Source organism: Heterocephalus glaber, unplaced genomic scaffold (genome assembly GCF_053883595.1).
Source record: "Heterocephalus glaber isolate CG9 unplaced genomic scaffold, H.glaber_assembly_v1.0 deba00001600, whole genome shotgun sequence".
Classification (NCBI taxonomy): Eukaryota; Metazoa; Chordata; class Mammalia; order Rodentia; family Bathyergidae; genus Heterocephalus; species Heterocephalus glaber.
Genome location: NW_028258372.1, coordinates 40,205,638 through 40,224,408, shown reverse-complemented (window position 1 = coordinate 40,224,408; position 18,771 = coordinate 40,205,638). Strand labels below are relative to the sequence as shown.

The 18,771-nt window shown below is 55.3% G+C and overlaps 1 protein-coding gene and 1 long non-coding RNA gene across 4 annotated transcripts; one reads left to right on the top strand and one right to left on the bottom strand.

Annotated features, from left to right (window-relative positions):
• Nucleotides 1–815: 815 nt before the first annotated feature.
• LOC110345338 (uncharacterized) lies at nt 816–16,123 on the bottom strand. Of its 2 annotated transcripts, none has more exons than XR_015444248.1 (3): nt 15,986–16,123; nt 2,478–2,631; nt 816–989 (listed from the first exon to the last, which is right to left on the bottom strand). It is a non-coding gene; the product is annotated as an uncharacterized LOC110345338 (long non-coding RNA). The 2 variants fall into 2 exon arrangements; XR_002388624.2 differs by lacking the exon at nt 15,986–16,123 and adding an exon at nt 2,727–3,387.
• Ren (renin) lies at nt 7,512–17,380 on the top strand. 2 transcript variants are annotated; one of them, XM_004862164.4, is made up of 9 exons: nt 7,516–7,899; nt 10,835–10,982; nt 11,477–11,600; nt 12,169–12,287; nt 13,318–13,514; nt 15,527–15,646; nt 16,010–16,154; nt 16,388–16,486; nt 17,051–17,380. In XM_004862164.4, the coding sequence occupies exons 1-9, from the start codon at nt 7,736–7,738 to the stop codon at nt 17,210–17,212; spliced, it is 1,278 nt and encodes a 425-aa protein (XP_004862221.2). In that variant the 5' UTR covers nt 7,516–7,735; the 3' UTR covers nt 17,213–17,380. The 2 variants fall into 2 exon arrangements, with proteins under 2 accessions (XP_021098093.2, XP_004862221.2); XM_021242434.2 differs by lacking the exon at nt 15,527–15,646 and having other exon boundaries at nt 7,512–7,899.
• Nucleotides 17,381–18,771: the final 1,391 nt, after the last annotated feature.

Genomic DNA, 18,771 nt, shown 5'->3' with positions numbered 1-18,771 from the left:
CAAAAAGAAATTAGGAGATAAAATATTAAAAACTTAGGAAAACAAACAGGAGTTGCAATATCTTAGTAATAGGAGTTCCAGGAAGAGAGAAAGAAGAATAGGAAAAGAAGACATAAAGAATTTATGCAGGATGGCACTGGGGAGGTACTCAGGGGGGGGGGGTGCGGGAAGTCCTGGGTTTAATCCCCTGTGCTGCAGAAAGGGGGAGGGGGAGGGAAATTAATGCAGGATGATTTGGCAGAACAGAGGGCATCAGTTTTGAGACTTGGCCGAAGGGGCTCATGGAGCACTCAGGTCGTGAATCAGAAAAACACCAGGCATAAGGAAAAGCAGTAAAAGTCTCAAGGGGTGAAAACAAATGTAGAAGGATCAGGAGTCAAAGCCCCACCAGACTGGTTCGGATCAGAAGATACTGGAGAAACAATTTCCAAGCTCAGAAGGAAAAGAAGGCTTCAACCTAGAACCTATTCGTGATGAAACTAGCGGGAGTTTGGACCTGGGACTGCGCCTTTCCGGAGAAGCTCTGGAGTCTGCACACGTAAGCAAAGGAACAAACAGGAAGATGTCCTCAAACCACAGCGCACGGGGCAAAAAGTTGCAGCCTGGGCTCCTGGGAGATGCCTGCTAGTTCCTCAGCTGGGTGTGGAGCCAGGCGGGAAAGGCTTTGGGCCCTCTGCACAGAATTCGCAGAATCATGGAAAGCCAGACAGAGAAAGGGGGTGTCACTGATAAATTTATAGAAATCAGAAATCACGGGGAATAGTACAATCACAACACAAGTAAACAATAATTTAATCATAGTTTTGTTTTTGTCCCAAACTGAAGGCGTAGAGTATGAAAGAAAGCCTCCTATACCATAAAAGAAGATCAATTTTAAGAGTATGAAAGTTAAGCTGGTTGTGGTGGCACAGGCCTATAATCCCAGCTCTTGGGAGGCTGAGGCAGGACTGTCATGAGTTCGAGGCCAGCCTGGATGCCAAAGTGAGACCCTGTCTCAAAAAAAAAAAAAAAAAAGTATGAAAGTTAAACTGGGTGTGATGGCATAAGCCTGTTATCCTAGCACTCAGGAGGCTGAGACAGGAGGATTTCAAGTTCAAGGCCAGCCTGACTACATAGTGAGAACTTGCCTCAAAAAACAAAAGAAAGAAATTTTAAAATTAAGAAATAGCGGGCTGGGGATTTAGCTCAGTGGTTCTGCCACCTGCCTCTAAACCACCAGGTCCTGAGTTCGATCCCCGGTACCAAAAAAAGCAGGTTATGCATTAACCTTTAGATGACAGTGATCAGCTATGGCAGAGTAACCATGAGAAGCAGGGGCAGGATTAGAAGCTGCTAATTTTCAACATTTGCCTTTTTGTTTTACTGCTTTTCAAAACTACAGCATGTTTTTCTTTTCTAATTAAAAACAAGAAGAAGGAAGGGAGGGAGAGGTCCATTATCAGGACAACGTGTTCATTCCTAACAGTCGCCAACAGCCACGCTTCCGCTGCTGCCCCTGAGCTCACACCCCTGGCTCCCTCCCAGCACAGCCGCCGCGCACCACTGAGCTGTCCCCTGCCACACCCTCCTCTGGGAAAGGGGGCTCGGAGCAGACCCTGGTGCCGGCTGGGAAGAGCGGTCTGTTTGTTCCCGAGCAGTGTCCCCTCTACGCCACACAGGGTGCACCTCAGTCAGGAACACCCCGTGCCCCGCTCTCCCGCCCAGCCCAGCCCAGCCTTTCCCTCCCCGCAGCCCCTGCAGCTCCCGAGACCCACGTGGAGACCCACGTGACCTGCCGCAGTTCCCACGCACCACCTCCACAGGCTCGGGTGGGAACCGCCAACCCCGTCGCTGAGTTCCCATCCCTTCAAAGTCCCTGCAACAAACTCGCTAAGGATGCAGGGCTCTGTCCTCCCTGCTGCATGGCTTCACGGTTCTGCCATCACAGCCCGACCCCTTCCCCAGAATCCTGAGTAATTCCTCTTTCCTTCCTCCCTGCCTCCGCCTGTCCACCCACACGAACCAGCCCTGGATGGTCATTACACCCCTTTCTGGGCCTCCTCTCCCTCCCAAGACCCCAGCTGCTCCTCTGTGCTTATCTCGCTGAGCTGAGCCGATTGCCCCATCTGATTGGAAAATTCCTCCGAGGAGCCAGCTGGGGCCCTCTAGGGTGGGGAGCAGAAGCAAGAAGGTCGGGCGGGAGAGTGGTGACCATTTTCCACCTTTCTCCTGCTTCCCCACTTTCTCCTCCTCTTTCTCCTTCCTCCTCTTCCTCCTTCCTCTCTCTCTCTCTCATTCTCTCTTCCCTTCCTCCCTCCCTCCCTCTCTTTCCCTTTCTTTGTGGTACTGGAGATAGAACCCAGGCCCTTTGCACTGAGCTACATCCCCAGCCCTTTTTACATCTTTTAATTTAGAGACAAGACCTTGCTAAATCGCTCAGGCTGGCCTTGAACTTGTGATCCTCCTACCTCACCCTCCCAGAAGGCTTCCTTACTGACCCAGCTGCCAGGCCTGGTTCCCATTTGCCTCTTCACGAACAGAAGCAGGGTGTGAACGAAGATGTCTAGCTCTCAGGCACAAAGCTGAGTCCAGTTTCTTCCCCTTCCATTTCCTGGCTGGGCCACGAAAGAGTCTCCGGCAAAATTCTGATGGCTGGGAATAAATGCACACCGGTTTCAAAGCCGCACAGATCCGATGCCATGCTACCTCACCTTCCCTCGCTCCCCTCCCACCCATGCGACCCCCACCTCAGTCTCAACGCCAAAATCTCCTTGGGGTCATTTATCACAGAGGAGGGGAGGATGGGCCATGATTAGAGCAACGCTCAGCCCCGCTTGTCCCCTGAAAGACACCTGCCCCCTGAAAGCCCCGGCTCCTGCTCTGCCCACTGCAGTGGGGAGGGCCTGGCCCAGCTGGATTTATGCTTCCGCTGACCGTTCTCACATCCCGCTCCACCCACTGGCAGAGGGCAGAGGCAACAGAACCCTCTCCTCTGCCCCCACTGGCTCCACATCCCTGACCTTGACCTGGAGGTGACTGCAGCCGGGCATCCTGGGAGTCTGTGAGGAAAGCCAGACCCCCACCAGTGTCTGGAGATGACCTGATAAGCGGCCTGTGGGCTCTCCTCCATGTCCCACGACCAGGACGCCAGAGGACGCAAGCTCAGAGGGACGGAGACCCGCAGTGTTCCCACAGCCACGGCGGAAATGGCAGGGCCAGGACACGGGGAGTCCTCCGACCTGGGTCAGCTCGCCCCTGCCCATGCACACAGGAAGCCCCCTCTTGCCATGAGAGTTCACAGCACAGTGGGAAAAAAGAAAGCAACAGACCTCCCCCCAAATTTAAAGACCCAGTTAAAAATGGGCACTTGAAATAATGAAGAAGTACAAATGACCAGTAAGTACACGAAAAGATATTCCACACTGCTGGCCATTCAAAAAATGCAAATTAAAACAACACTGAGAAAGAATGGCTGTCTTCAAGAACTCAAACAATATCAAATGCTGGAGAGGCTGTGTGTTGGGAAGGAAGCCTTCCTCATCGGCAGGACTGTAGACTGGTACAACCGCTATGGAAATCAGCACGGAGATTCCTCAAAAGCCGGAAAATGGAGATTAATCCGACACAGCTATTTCCCTTCTAGGTGTCTTCCCCACAAAGTTAAAGACATCCTAGTACAGTGATACCTGCATATCTATGTTTATAGCAGCACAATTCATAATAGCTAAATCTCGGAAACAGCCTATATATCCAGCAACTGGTGAATGGATAAAGAAAATGTGGTATTTATACCCAATGGAGTGCTACTGTGCCATAAAGGATAAACTTGAGTCATTTGTAGGAAAATGGGTGTATCTTGAGACCATAATGTTAAGTGAAATAAATCAGAAACACAGACACACATGGTTTCTCTTACATGAGAAACCCAATATATAAAGTCCAGAATAAAAGAGACACAATAGCAAAGACGGGGTAGGGGATGAGATTTGGGCACAGGGCACCCCCTGTACCCACGCCCCTGCAGGGAGGCTGCGGCCACACGAGGAACATGGGATGTGGCACGGGGAGACACAAATAGTGCCCACTGTGCTCGGCTGTGAGTTGGGCAGGGTCGTGGCTCTCCTCCTAGGTCTTCGTTTCCTCCTGTGTCATGGGGCGCCGGTCCCCCCCGCCTCCCGGGCTGACGTGGGCATCAGGAGGGGGCCTCCTTCCGGCCTGCTCCTGTCGGCCTGGCCCCTCCACCCACTCGCTGTGTCATTGCTGAGCTTGCAGGTCCTGCCCTGACATTTATCCAAGACTTTGGCTCCTGACTTGCAGCCCACCCCACCCCCACCCTCTGCACCCCTCCCAGATGACATCACCAGCCACGCAGATAGTGACCTGGCTGTACCCTGGCCTCTCAGCTCCTTCGGTCCCCACTTCCAACAGTCCCACCTCTGCTCCACTGCTCCCATGTCAAGCTCACCCCTGAGAACAGCTTAAACATTCCTCTGCCCCTCATTTCTGACCCCCCTGCCCTGGGTGAAGCCAGCCATGCACTGTGTACCCGTACCCAGGCAGCTGGTCCTGTGTGGGGTGGGCGGAGTCAGAGACCAGGGGAGACTGACTTCCCTGTAATTCTCCAGCCACTAAAGGTCTCACCCCCACAAAATCCTCTTGGTTTGAGAGGTCAGCTTCTTCTCACTTTCCATGATGATTCCAAACCCTCTCCATTTTCCTCAGGCCCCCATACCCTTCCCGACCCCAGCCCTCGGCAGAAGTCCTAGCTTCCTGCCTGTCAGAGATGGTAACAACCACCAGGCAGGATGCCCCTCAGCTTCCAACACCAAGCCAAGAAACTACCCACACGTGCCCCGTCCTCCTTTTCTGGTTCCGGGGTACCCTGCCCACCTTTGGGCCCCTCCACTCTTAGGAAAGTCCTGTGGGCTCAGGCCTCTCCACTTGTCACCCTCTTCCCTCCTTACTGCCCAACCTCTCAAAATAGCTGCCCACTCCCATGTTGTCTTCCTCTCCTTACTTTTACCTGGCCTTTTAGGGGTACCCTGAGGAACTACCACAATCAATAGGAATTTATTTCTCACTGCTCTGATGGCTGAAAATTCCAAGGCCAAGGTGTCTGCTGAGGGTCAGCTTCTTGCTCACAGTGGCGCCTTGCATTTAGGCCTCATGCGGTGGGGCCGGGAAGAGCCCCCTTGGGACTCTTGCAGAGCTCTAATCCTTTCAAGAGGGCCGTGCCCTGCGACCCAACTGCCTCTCAAAAACCACCTCCTCATACTCTCCCGTGGCAGGGCTAGGATTTCAGCATGTGAATTCAGGGGTGGGTGAGCACATAAACGTTCCCATCATAGCATTTCCCATCATCCTTCACCCCATCCCTGTCTGATTCCCATCCTGCGAGTGACCAAAAAGCAGCACCAATACCCTGACTGTCCCCACTTTAGTGGAAATCTTCCTGGCCTTGGCAGCAGGTGACCAAGGCTCAGCATCTCTCCTCTGCCACTCTCTGCCTGCTGCTCTTCTTCTGCCCCTCTTCCCTCACTCCCTGCATCTGACCTACTACCCAGTCATGCAGGTTCTATTTCCTCAATATCTCTTGAATCCATCCAGTCTCCATCTCCACTCTACCCACTGTCCCTGGGTGGTTCCAAAGCCCGCAGTCTTCCGGACCCAGCCCCAGGCCTTGCTGTCCACACAGCCAAGCATCTTCAAAATCACATCCGTTACATCTTCCTTCCTTAGCCCATCAGCTGCTTCCCACCGCTGTTAGGGTAGCCGTACAGCTCCTCATCATGGACTTCCAGAACCTGTGTGGTTTGAAATGCCACCAGCTACGTCGTTGGTTCTGGGTCATCCTGCCTAACACAAAGTCTGATTCTGTCATTTACTGCCATGGTGACTTTGGGCAAGTTACCTTCTGCATCCTCTTAGACCTCAGTGTCCTCTGTAAAATGGCGGAATAACAGTACTATTTCCTGTGGTTATGGTGGGAATTGAACGCGTTAAACACCTAGGATAGTGCCTGGTGCATGGGATGCCCTCAATGAGCACGAGCGCTTACTGTCCCCTGCCTCCCAGCCCCAGCTCTCTCCCTACTCTCTCTGTTCTACAAAGTGTTCCCTTCCTTTGGGCCTTACTCCTAACCCTGCTCCCTCTCTCCACAGGGCCTTTGCACACTTTCTCTCTTTAGCTATTCACTGCCCGTGTAGCTGCCAGGTCACGACTCAGGTGTGGCTTCCCTGAGGAGACCCCCCTGGGGGCCCCTGACCGGTCCTAGGCATCACAGTATGGTATATTTATTTGCTTTTTGCAGGGAACCAACTGTTGTGTATTTATGAGTCATGATAATCTCTTCTACAAGACTGTAGACTCCCCAAGCGCTAGAGCTGTTTATTTTTGTCACTTTTGCAACTGGCATCTAGCAAAGTTCCTGGTATATTACAAATGCTGAATGAATCTTTAGCCATGAGTACAAAGACGGTTGGAAGTGTGCTTAAGCCCCGGGCAGGTTTAATCAGTGTTCCTGAGATCTGGACAAGACAACCTCCTTTGAGGGGCTCTAGGAAGTTCTTCCTATCCCCCAGTAATTCCCTTGTTACCAATCAGAGTGCCTGGAAATCCACCACTAGGGCCCATCATCTGGAGAGGGTGCAGTCTCTGAGAACACAGAGAACACATACCGCTTAGCTCACACACTAGCAACAGAGATGAGCTCCTCCCCTTCCTGTCCTTACTGCCCACAGCTGCTGCAAACAGCAGCGCCCTGAAGGCACAGAACTTAGGATGCTAGAGTATCTGAGCCAGATCTGATCATTTTCTTCATGATTCAAATTTGGAAACAGAGGCCCAGAGACGGGTAGGGAGGGATCCAAGGTCACACAGCAAGTTGGTGGTAGCATAAAGACTGGAACCCATGTTCCTGACAACTAGCTCAAGGCTCTGACTGCCCATTGCAGTTCACTAGCTTGTTCATTGAATAAATATGAAGCTCCGCTGTGGCCACAGCAGCAGGAGTGGTGCTCCCGGAGAAGGGCCTGCAGCTGCAGCCCTACAACTGAAAGCAGCCTATGCCAGGTGGAGTGGGGTCTGAAGATGAGGAGCAGTCAGTAGAGGGCATCTCAGGGTGAATAATCAGCACCCCTCCTGGGACTGGGGGCCGATGTGGCTGGAGAGCTGCCCCAGACTGCTGGCCAAGCTGCAGAGACAAAGGGAAGCAGCAGAGCCACAGCCCAAAGGCAGCGAGGGTGGGTGCAGCAGGAGGAAGAGGAGGCGTTGGAAGCCTGTGCTCATCTCCAGAAGGCCCCAGACCTCCAGTGCTGCCCTTCCCTCCGCCAGCCCAGGCCCTCAGGGATGGACCCCACCCCACCCTCCTCCCTGCTGCCTGGGTTAGACCAGGCACTTCTCCCACCAGGGAAACAAGGCAGGCATATCCGCCTCCAGGAGGAGGCAGCCAGGGGCAAGGCCAAGGTCAGCACAGAAAACAGTTTCAAGGACATGGGCTGGGTGCCTGGGCTGGGGGTTTGGAGGCCCTGACCTCTGGCCCTCATCAGCCTCTGTCCACCCCAGGGCTTGCAAGGCCAGGCAGACAGGGGGCTGCTGGCGTCACTGGTGCTTTCCCACAGCCCCTTCCAGCTGCTCTGCTCTGCCTCTGAGACCTGGCTCCCTTTCACCCACCTAGCTCAGCTCCACAGTGGGATTTATTGCTGGCTACCCCTGTCTGCCCCAGGGCAATAAATCAGGGCAGAGCAGAAAGGCAACCATGCCCTGTGTGGTGTATAAGAGAAGGACTCAGGGCCGAAGGCCTCAGTGGATCTGGAGGGAACTCCAAGCAGGGCGGAACAGAATGCTGCGCTGGGGATTCCTGCTACTGCTCTGGGGGTCCTACACCTTCGGGCTCCCCACAGACACAGCTGCCTTCAGACGGTAACTTGGGCAGAGAAGGGGTGGCCGGGTGCAGGGATCCCCACTTTCTTTTGGGTGTTTTTTTTTTGTGGTGCCGGGAATCAAACTTGGGTCCTTGCGCTTGTGCAGCAGGCAGTGAAACCACTGAGCTAAATCCCCGGCCCTATCCCCACTATCTTAATACCCCACCTCACCCTGCTTTCAGATATGTGTGGTCCTCCGTCCCCCAGGACCAGCCAGAGGGGTATGATCCTGTCTGGGGTCCTGTCCAGAGCAGCACTTGTCAAGCTTGGAAGCCTTTTGATTCCCGCTAGGCACGGGGTGGGGGTGACCCTCAGAGATCACCCCTAGGAGCTCACAGGCTAATTATTACGCAGGGCCTGGGACAGTTAGCTCCACCAGGGAAGCAGCATGACAGAGCAGGAAAGTGCAGGTCTTCCAGAGTGGCCTTGGTTTAAATTCTGCTCCAGTTTAAGCAGAATGAGCTAGCTCAGGAACTGGGGGCCAGTTAACCTCTCCAGGTCTCAGCATCCTCTTTTTAAAACAGAGATCATAGCAGAGCCTACTTCCCAGGGCTGCTCTGAAGATTTAATGAGATAATGTATGTGGAGCCAGGGGTGCGTGGTGAGAACCCAGCTGCAGTTAATACTAAGCGCAGATACCCACCGATGTTCAAGCGAAGGCTTCTGGCAGCCCCCGGCAGGGCCCAGAAAGTCCTGCCTCCCGTTCAGGCCAGGTCTGTGGGACCCCTAAGGGACTCCTTAGGACCGGACAAGAGGGATGCCAGGGCTGGGAAGAAGCCTCAGAGAGAAAGGGGTGCTCAGTTTGGGGACAGCACATGGGCCCTGCAGAAGCCTGAAGGCGGGGCCAGGTTTTAGCAGCCTGTAGTTGCCCAGCCTATAAAAGGCTTAGGAGCTCACAGGGTTTACCATGGCTCACCCCAAATGGTGTCACAACAATTCAACGTCCCACTTTACAGATGGGGTCGAGGAGGTCACGCAGATGGGGCTGGGCTCCACACACGCTTGGCCTTTGTTTCCAAAGCTTTTCTCCCTGCCCCAAAGGCTGTCGGAGGGCAGCTGCTGGACGGGGTGTGTGGGGCAAGTGTTTGGGGGATTCCCAGCAGCTGCCTCCAGTATGAAGGCAGAGGGAGTAAGAACATTCTCCCCATTCTTTTCTGAAAGATAAGAACGGAATCAGGCAAGGTGTGGGGAAGGAGTCGGGCTTTTGAAAGAGTTCTAAGAATTTTGCCACCTGCTTTGTGCAGAGCACTGTGCAAGGCACTACGGGAGATTTGAGCACCCTTCTGAGGGTGCTGTCCTCGCCTGGTGCACAGAAGGTATGTTGTGTGCTGAGCCGTGGACAGTCTGTTTAACCTGCACAGTGACTCTGAGGGGGGACTTCCACTGGGCCCGTTTTTATGGAGGAACTAATGGGGACTCACAAGAGGCCCAGAGAGCTTAGGCCGTGTTCTGAATCACACAGCAAGCAAGGAGATCCAAGCGTTCTCCCCGCTAACCAAACAGCAGCACCTTCTTAGGGTGTGTAGTGCAGGCTGGGTGCACCCAGGGGAAAATGGAGCAGGAGCCAGAGGAAGATGGAGAGAGGGAACCCAGTGTGAGCTGGGGTCCTTCGGCAAGCTTTCAGGTGGGGGGCATGAGGGCCTTGCAAGATTAAAGAACTTGGGGGTGGAAAGGAAGGGACTTTCTGAAAGAGGAATGACAACAAAGCAAAGGTCCAAGGCAGAGGCTGTTTTTAGCAACAGTGGGAAATGTACCTTCTCCTGCCCTCCACTTTCCCATCTGCAAAATGGGAGTAATAAAAGCCCCCACCTGGTAGAATGGCTGAGGATCCAATCGTGAAAATATTCTGGGAACAGTAAACTGTGATAGGAACGTAATACATTTCTGCTACAATAGTCCACTGATAGACGTGAACATTGCCTTCATATTCATGGGCAAAATGAAAGGATGGTCAGCAGAGGGAAGGAAAGGAGAGAGCCAGCCAGGAGGACTCCAACAAGAAGCAAGAGGGCATCTCCATAGGCCTGGGAAAGTCGGTGGAAAGTTAGGTTGGCCCTGGTCCTGGGACCCATGGCCAGTAGCCCCAGACTCCTCCCTCCAGGCTTTGGGGAACAGTCTCCATGTCATAGACTGGGGCAGGTTTTGAGTCCCTCCATTATTTCTGAGTCACCTCCACCCCTTGAACCTTTATTCCTTTATCTATAAAATGGGTTAGATGGTCTGTAGAGCCATTATGGGGTCCGCATGGAGCTGGGGGTGGGGTGTTATACTGCCTAGTCCCCGGGGAGTGGTTTGATACACAGTGAGGTCCTAGGTCTCCTTAATTCCACCTGCCAAAGGTGACTGGGACATGAAGAAAAGGGGCTGGGTCTTGGGCCCAAGACACATCCTTCCAAGGTCGAGGTGCACTGGCCCTCAAGATGCTGTCTGGGCCCTGTCTGCTCAGTTCAGTGGGTCCACTCCACTGCAGCCCAGGCTTAGCACCTGCCCCGGGGTCTGCTACTGGCATCTGCTGCCACCTACAGGCCCAACATGGCATTGTCGCCCTGGTCCAGCATTGAGGGGGCTGTTCCTAGCCTTCGTCTCCTCAGAGGGACCAATGTTGCACGCTTCCTGTCTGTCTCCCTGCTGAGTTCCTTCAAGGCAGCAGTGACCTTTATCTGTACATCTCTGTCCAGTGCGCTGAGGCACACAGTGAATGTTAAACACATGATGGTGAGAGAGAGGGACGGATGGATGGATGGACAGAGGTTTATTAAAGACCAATGCAGGTGGCTCGTACATTCTCTTTAGAAGCCCTAAGGCAAAAAAGTAATTCTTAGATGCTTGGGCTAAGGCTTGAGGCAGATACATTAAAAGCAGGGAGCCAGGACTCTACCGTTATTATTGAGGACTACAGAGCTCTTCTGTTCTTCTTCTCCCACCGGGGCTAGGATCTTCCTCAAGAAAATGCCCTCGGTCCGGGACAGCCTGAAGGAGCGGGGAGTGGACATGGGCAGGCTTGGTGCCAAGTGGGGCGAGTTTGCCAAGAGGCTGTCTGACAACAGCACCTCCCCTGTGGTCCTCACCAACTACCTGAATGTAAGTACCTGTCATCCTTCCCTCTTGGACCTAAGGTCTCCTTTGGCTCCAGAGACTGCTGTGCTTGACTGAGAGCCCAGGAGCACCTGAGTATCTCACAAAAGCAGGAAGGCCTGGGGCAGGCAGAGAGGAGGAAGGAGCCCAGGGAAGAGTCAGCCCGGGCCGGGCCTCTAGCCAGGCATGCCTGGGGGGCGGGGGTGACCTCAGATGGGATTTCTGTGACCTGGCCTGGTGCTGTCTGATGACCCCTGCACCTTCCTGCTTCATTTTCATTGTTTTTGTTTTGCTTCCTTGTCTTGCTAAGCCTCTTGGGTCCTGGGAGGCTGGGGGACAGTGTTAAGCCCCCACCCGGTCCCTGCAGGACAACAGGAACCCCAGAGAGGCTGTAGGATCTGCCTAATCTCCCCTCCGAGAGCCAAGGGTGGGACCAGGCAAGAAGATGCCAAGCCTCACAGCCCTGAGCCCCTCCAGCTACTTCCTCTCCACCCCTGCAGACCCAGTACTACGGTGAGATCGGCATCGGCACCCCACCCCAAGCCTTCAAAGTCATCTTTGACACAGGTTCAGCCAATCTCTGGGTGCCCTCCACCAAGTGCAGCCCTCTCTACACCGCCTGTGGTGAGACCCCGGCCCAGTGGCCTCTCCCTACGCCCCCCGACCCAGCCCAGCTAAGCCCCCTGCACCCACTGAGCTGCTTCCTCTCTGCCTCTGCAACCCTTGACCCTGGGAGGAGAGAGGACACCTCCCATGGCCCTGATGTGGCCCCTGAGGTGAAAGAGCCAGCTCCAGGGACAGCTGGCCACGCGGAATGCCATTTCCCAGGCTCCCTAAGACTGAGACAGGACCAGATTCTCAAACGTATCCCAGCCCCTTAGATTCCACCATCCCCAGTCCTAGCCAACAGTCTCTTACTGAGCACTTACTGTCTGTGCCCAGAATCTTCTCTGGCATCGTTAGTGCTGGCATCTACCTAATGCTTGGTTCGAGACAAAAAAGCCTCAGAGGTTTGAGCACAGAAGGGCCCCCAAACATAGTCCCTGATGGCTGAAGCACAGCTTCCAAGAGCTGACCTCAGGGCCACCCCATGCCTGCACCGAGGTGAAGTCCTCCACCACACCAGCCGTGCCCACAATTCAGCCTGCCTGGGCCACTCTGACACAGACCTGAGTCTCCACTTCTCCCCCAGAGATCCACAGTCTCTACGACTCTGCAGAGTCCTCCAGCTACATAGAGAACGGGACGGAATTCAGCATCCGCTATGGCTCGGGGAAGGTCAAAGGCTTCCTAAGCCAAGACGTGGTAACTGTAAGTGGCGCTGGCCCCGTCATCTGCTCCCTCCCCTTCTGTCCCCAGCCCTCTGCGGAGCATCAAGGGCCTGCAATGGAAGCAGGGACACTCCAGCCCACCTTGGAGCTGGGGAAGTGAGGAGCACTGGCTCTATGGCTTCTGGCTGGAGGTGCAAAGAGACAGAAGCCACAATGGGGCCACCCCGAGCTCCTGGCTCCCACAGGGTGATGGGTGGAAGCTTTCACATCTAACTTGAAAGTAGGCCCAGCCCGAGCCAAGGAGCTGCCTGGGGTCATCAGTTCTGACTGGGATCTTTCTTTCTTTTTTTTTTTGGCATCGGGGATCGAACTCAGGACCTTGAACTTTTGAGGCAGTTGGAACCACTGAGCTAAATCCCCAGCCCCTGGCTGGGATCTTAACCAGGCCCCAGACCGAAATCCATGCTCAGGATATTGTTGGAACTGTGATCAGGCTTAGTTTTAGGGATGTGCACTGTTGGTTAGTTTGGTGCTAGGGTCAGGGCCTGGCTCCTTTCTCACTTGTGTCTGACCTCTCCACCCTGGAGCGTCTCAGCCTCTGCCACGCCAGAGTCGGGAAAGGGTGCAGGTGGAATCTGAGAGGAAATCAGTGTGGGCCCCTCCCTCCCTTGTCTGTGAAATCAATCGGAGGGAAGGATCAGAAGGGAGGGACCTGGCCATGCTGGAGAAATCCTTGGGCTGGGATGGGGGTGGGAGGCCAAACCTCGTCCTGCCACCATGAAAGTGGGCCGCTGGGCAGGGGCGTAGCGCTCTGGGCACATTTCCTGTCACTGGCCGGCAGGACCCCTTCTCACCCTGTGCCCTTGCCGACACCGGCACACCTGTTCTCTGAAGACCCTACAGCACGCGCCAAGGGAGGGGTGTGCACGCAGGGTTGATGTAACTGTCTTGTCCCAGGTGGCTGCACCAGGAGCAGGCATGGCTCCGAGGCTCCCGGTGTAGAAGCCCAGCTCAGACCCCGGCCAGGGGCGGACAGTGAGCCTGGTCTCCTCCGGTTCTTCTCCCCGCAGGTGGGCGGAATCACAGTGACCCAGACATTCGGAGAGGTCACGGAACTGCCCCTGATCCCCTTCATGCTGGCCAAGTTTGATGGGGTTCTGGGCATGGGCTTCCCAGCACAGGCTGTCGGTGGCATTACCCCCGTCTTTGACCACATCCTTTCCCAGAGGGTGCTGAAAGAGGACGTCTTCTCGGTCTACTACAGCAGGTGGGCCTGTGGCTGCAGGGCCTGGGGTGGGGTGGGGAGGTGGGCAGATCTGGGGGAGTGGAAGAAGAACCTGGCCAGGATCTACTAGTTCCTGATTATGTGCTGGTCAATCATTATTCAGAGCCGCCCTAAACCACTGTGGAAGCTGCTATTGACACTGGAATCAATTAAATTCAAACGTGTAGCTTCTGAGCTGGGGATTTTAGCTCAGTGGTTCTGCTGCCTGCTTCGCAAGCGAAAGGTCCTGAGTTTGATCTCTGATACCAAAAAACAAAAAACAAAAAAAACCCATGCAGCTCCTGAGTAGCACTAGCCCCATTGCCATTGCTCAGCAGCCACAGTGGGGAGTGCCCACCATGCCAGACAGGGTGGACAAAACAGCTCCGTGTTCTCACGGATGTCGGTGGGACAAGAGGATAATGCAGAGTGGAGATGGGGCATTGCTGTGACCCGGAGACTGGCAGGACCATGGTTCTCTGACAGATAGCCAGCTTCATGCCTTCATTAGCGCTTCCATTTGTTCGTTTGCTCAATCACTGACCCGGGTGATGCTAAGTAAGGGCCGCACACCACGGTGGCCTCCGAGGGGCAGAACAGTGAACACAGTGAACAAAATAGTCTCTACCCTCGACCCTCACGGAGTTCGCAGCCTAGCCGGAAGCACCGTGCTGAAAAGGGCAGGTGCTTTCTGGGCCGAGCTCTGATCTGCTCCAAAATGCTGGGTTTAGAAGGATGGTATGATGAGGGGGCACACAGAGAGAAAGGCATTTGACTGCAGTCAGGAGTAGTTTTGCTTGGGAAGAGCCCTTTGCAGAGGAAGTGTGGGTAAGGCCAGATGGCAAGCAGTAAAGAACTGGAGGTGGGCATCAGAAAGCAGAGGTCTGCACATGAAGGCTGCCCTGGGAAATTCAACAGGGAAGGGATGTGGGGCAGGGTGTGGGGTGGGATCCAGAGAGAATCGGGGAAAGGGAGGTGGGTGTTTTTGAATGCTAGAGGATGCTTGAGCAACGCTGGTGGGTGGAGGAAGAAGCCAGTGGAAGCAAGAGATTGAAAATATGGAGAGGAAATAAATGGGAGCAGAGGAGCTGAGGCCACAGGGTGGAAGGGACAAGGAGGCAGCAAACAGGAGGAAGGCAGGCTGTGCTGAGCAGGGGGCTCTCCTTCACCTAGGGCTGGGCCATCCAGGGAGATCGTGCGAGGGGAGCTTGTGCTGCTGCATGCACATATGCACAGAATGTGAAACACAAGTGATTGCCACATGCACAAAAGAATACACACACACCTACACACTTGTGCGCGCACATGTGCACGTGCCTCTAATGTGAGTTGCAGAAAAGCACATCACACACATGCACACTCTGAAAACCAGCCCTAAGCTAAGGCTCCCCTGAGCCGGGGAGGCACCATGCAACCTGCAGGAGGAAGGAGGGGAATCAGTCTCAGGCTGGGCACCAGGAGCTCTCCAGGCCTGCATGACCTCTGGCGAGTGACCACCTCTTGGTTTCTCTCCCTCCCCCCCCCCTGCAGAAAATCCAAGTAAGGAGATGACCATGACCCCCAATACTTCTGGAGCCCTTGACTCAGAATCACACAAGACACCCACCCCAAACTCACTCAGCAAGCCTGGGCTCCCCCAGATGCCCACTGTCCACCCCCTTGTCTTGCCCTGTCCAAACCCCACCCTCCCCTGACACCACCCGCCCAGTCCCTCCCAAGCACCTGCTCAACCCAAGTGAGGGGCTCGATTTGCATCTTGTTTGCATCCACTCGCTACTCTCTTTTTCTACAGGCTCTCTGGGGATTGGTTCTTGGGTGCAGCTGGACCCCCCCGACAGACCTCTGGATGGGCTTGGGAGGGGCCTGGAAGGGGAGAAGCTGCACATCGTGTGTGCTTCCTAGTGACCGTGCCCAGCCTGGCCACCCCCACCTGCACCTGACCTACCCAGCGCCTCACCTAAGGCCTCGAGGTCCCAGGGCTTGTGGGCCTCTAAGAGCTGTGATCTCTCCCTCAGGGATTCCCACCTGCTGGGGGGAGAGCTCCTGTTGGGGGGCAGCGACCCCCAACATTATCAGGGGAATTTCCACTACGTGAGCATCAGCAAGAGCGGCTCCTGGCAGATCACCATGAAGGGGTCAGGAGTCCCCACCGCGCCTGCTCTGCCATGCCGCTGCCCCTGGGGCTGGGCCGGGGGAGGGGGCTGGGCGGGGCTGTCCTCCTGCCCTCTCCAAGCACAGCTGCTTCTGAGGCACAGCCACCAACTGCTCTGTGCCTGCTGTGTCCGGGACTGCTGAGATCTGAGGGCAGCGATGCAAAGTCACTCGGCCACTTGCTGCGGGCGGGGGTAGCACCTTCCCTCATCCTCCTCCGCTCACTGCCTCCCCCTCCTCCAGTGCATCCCTGACCACCAGCATGGCTCCCGTCATTGCCCTTACTCAGGAAATACGCAGCCTGGGGGTGTCTGTCAACCTACCATCTGTCTGTCTGTGACCTCCAGGGTGTCCGTGGGCTTTGCCACATTGCTGTGTGAGGAGGGCTGCATGGCAGTGGTGGACACGGGTGCCTCCTACATCTCGGGTCCCACCAGCTCCCTGAGGCTGATCATGGAGGCCCTGGGTGCCAAGGAGCACAGCACAGATGAAGTAAGATGCTAAGGGGTGGGGACTGGCGGTGGATAAAGGATCCTCACCCTGGGCAGCACTAGGTCCCAAACAAGGCCATTTCAGGCCTTCTCCTGCTTCCCCAACACTGCCAACCGGCACATGTGGCTGGTTCCCTGTATGGGGAGGACAGGTGTGGTGCCCAGCCCTCTCTAGCAGAGAGGCCAGGCCCAAGCACAGGGCTCTCAACGGGGCTCCCTTTATCCCTCCCACAGTATGTCGTGAACTGTAACCGGGTCCCCACACTGCCCGACATCTCCTTCCACCTGGGGGACAGAGCCTACACGCTCACCAGTGCCGACTACGTGTTACAGGTGAGGCGCAGGGCGGAGGTGGGCAGGGGCCCTCGAAGGCAGGCCAGCCATAATGCACAGACTGCAGGCTACACCAGTGGCTCTCAAGTGTGGCTGCACTTGTCATATGGAGACCTTCTAAACACCCCAGTATGTAGGCCACACCCCCCGTGATGCCAGAATCTCTAGGAGTGGCACCCGGGCATCAGGGCTTCCAAAGGTCCCCCGGGGGATTCCAATGTGCAGCCATAGTGCCAGTCACTGCATGGGTCCCTCTCCATTTCTCAGATGTTCTCAGACAGCTAGGCTCCCATATTCCCATCCTCCTTCCAGGCTCAGGAGGCTTAGAGAAGCTGAATAACTTGTCTAGGGTCAGAAACTAAAGCCAGACTAGCAGCTCTGGAAGGCAGCACTGTGCCCCAGCACCTGCACCCAGCAGGGGGCAATCCATGCTGGCTGAAATGGCCAAGAGGTGACAGATGGGGGAGTGGCAGGGGACACTGCCAAAGACAGCTGCTGGGATCAGGCTAGGTGACAGGAAAGTCATGTGCCGGGCAGTGGCACAACCCTCCTGTGTCCTGCCAGGACCCCTACAGAAATGATGACCTGTGCACGCTGGCCCTCCACGGCCTGGACATCCCACCGCCCACCGGGCCCCTCTGGGCCCTGGGCGCCAGCTTCATCCGGAAGTTCTACACAGAATTTGATCGGCATAACAATCGCATCGGCTTTGCCTTGGCCCGCTGAACCTTCTGCCACTGGCACCAGCGTGAGCCCAGAACTGGAGCTCTCTCTGGGGTCCCTTCTGCCCGGATGCATGCCCTTGTGCAGGGACTCTGAACATGGAATCCCTGCCCCCTGCACCAGCCCTTCCTCACTTTGAGGACAAAGAGAATAAAGACGTCACCTTTACAAGCCCTTGCCTCTGGGTTCGTTTGAGTCTGGAACAGAGGAGGGGCAGCTGCGTGATCCTGTGTGTATAGGAATGTGACAGAGACAGACACACGCACCCTTTGCACAGGTTTCTGTGCACAGATGACATCATCTGTCTGCTGTCCACAGGACTCTGGTGGGGCCTGTTTACACAGCCTTGTTTGCGGAGCTTAGAGAGGAGCCAGCCCTGTGTCCCTTCTGGAACCCTAGGGACCAAGGCTAGGGATGTGGCAAGTAGACTGTGGGTCAAAAAGGTGCCACAGCTCACAGAAGCCAGCCTGGAGCCTGAGCTAGCCAGCCCTACTCCCAGGCCCTGCCACACTCCCTTCAACCTGCTTCCCCTCTGCAGACACCCTGCCCCATGTGGCCATTTACACAGGAGTCTAAGGCACTGCCACCAAATTGTAGACCCTCTGAGATCCAACCAACGCTCCCTCTTTACCCATGGGGATCAGGCCCAGAGAACAGAAGGCACTGGCCCAGGGTCATCAGTGGAGATTCACGTAAGGAAGAATCCTGAAGGTAGTGAGGAGTCAAGCCTCGGACCCAGCCTGCCTGACTCGGGTCCTGGGAGGGTCTGCCACCCTATCCCACGCAGTGGTACTGTCACAGGTACTGAGTGCCACACCTCCTGGTACAGGGCCATACTCCGCTACCCTCCATGTCATGGCCTTTGGACTCTGACTGAAGTCTCTTCTCCCACTCTTACCCCTTGGGCCATATGCAGGGCATATAGAGCTTGGAGGATGAGAAAGCAACTTCCTAGGGCTGGGAGCATTGCTCAGTGGTACAGGACTTGCCTAGTATAAGGAAGACTTGGGTTCAATTCTCAGAACCAAAAAATAAAGTAGTAATACCATCCACCTGAAGCCACTAACACTGTCCCTCCTTTGGCCAAAAAAAAAAACCATGGAGCACTGTTTGGGTCAACCAGGCCCCTGTTAGCTGCAGGACTGGAGCCTCCTGGGGTTGGGTGAGACTCCAGGGATGGCCGAAGGCAGACCCTCTGCTGCAGGAGCTGTCTGCAGCATCCCTGTGAAGCCAAGAGCTAGAGCCTCAGGCCCTGGACTCCTGCTGATTCTCCCTGCTCCCTTGCCTTGTATGGCTTTACTTCCTCTGTGAGAAGGGAAGAGTTGGAAGCAGTGTCCTTTCCACATCCGACATCCTGGGGCTTTGCGACCTTAAACACTCCCCCATACACTGTCGGCTGCAGTGTCCAATACAGTACCCAGGAAGGGCTCCTGACATTCAAGTTCAAGTTACATTAGTCACATTAGCCACATTTCAAGTGCTGGACAACCACACGTGGCTAGTGGCCACCGCGTTAGGCAGCACAGGCGTTTCCATCGTTGCACAGGTTCTGCCAGGCCAGG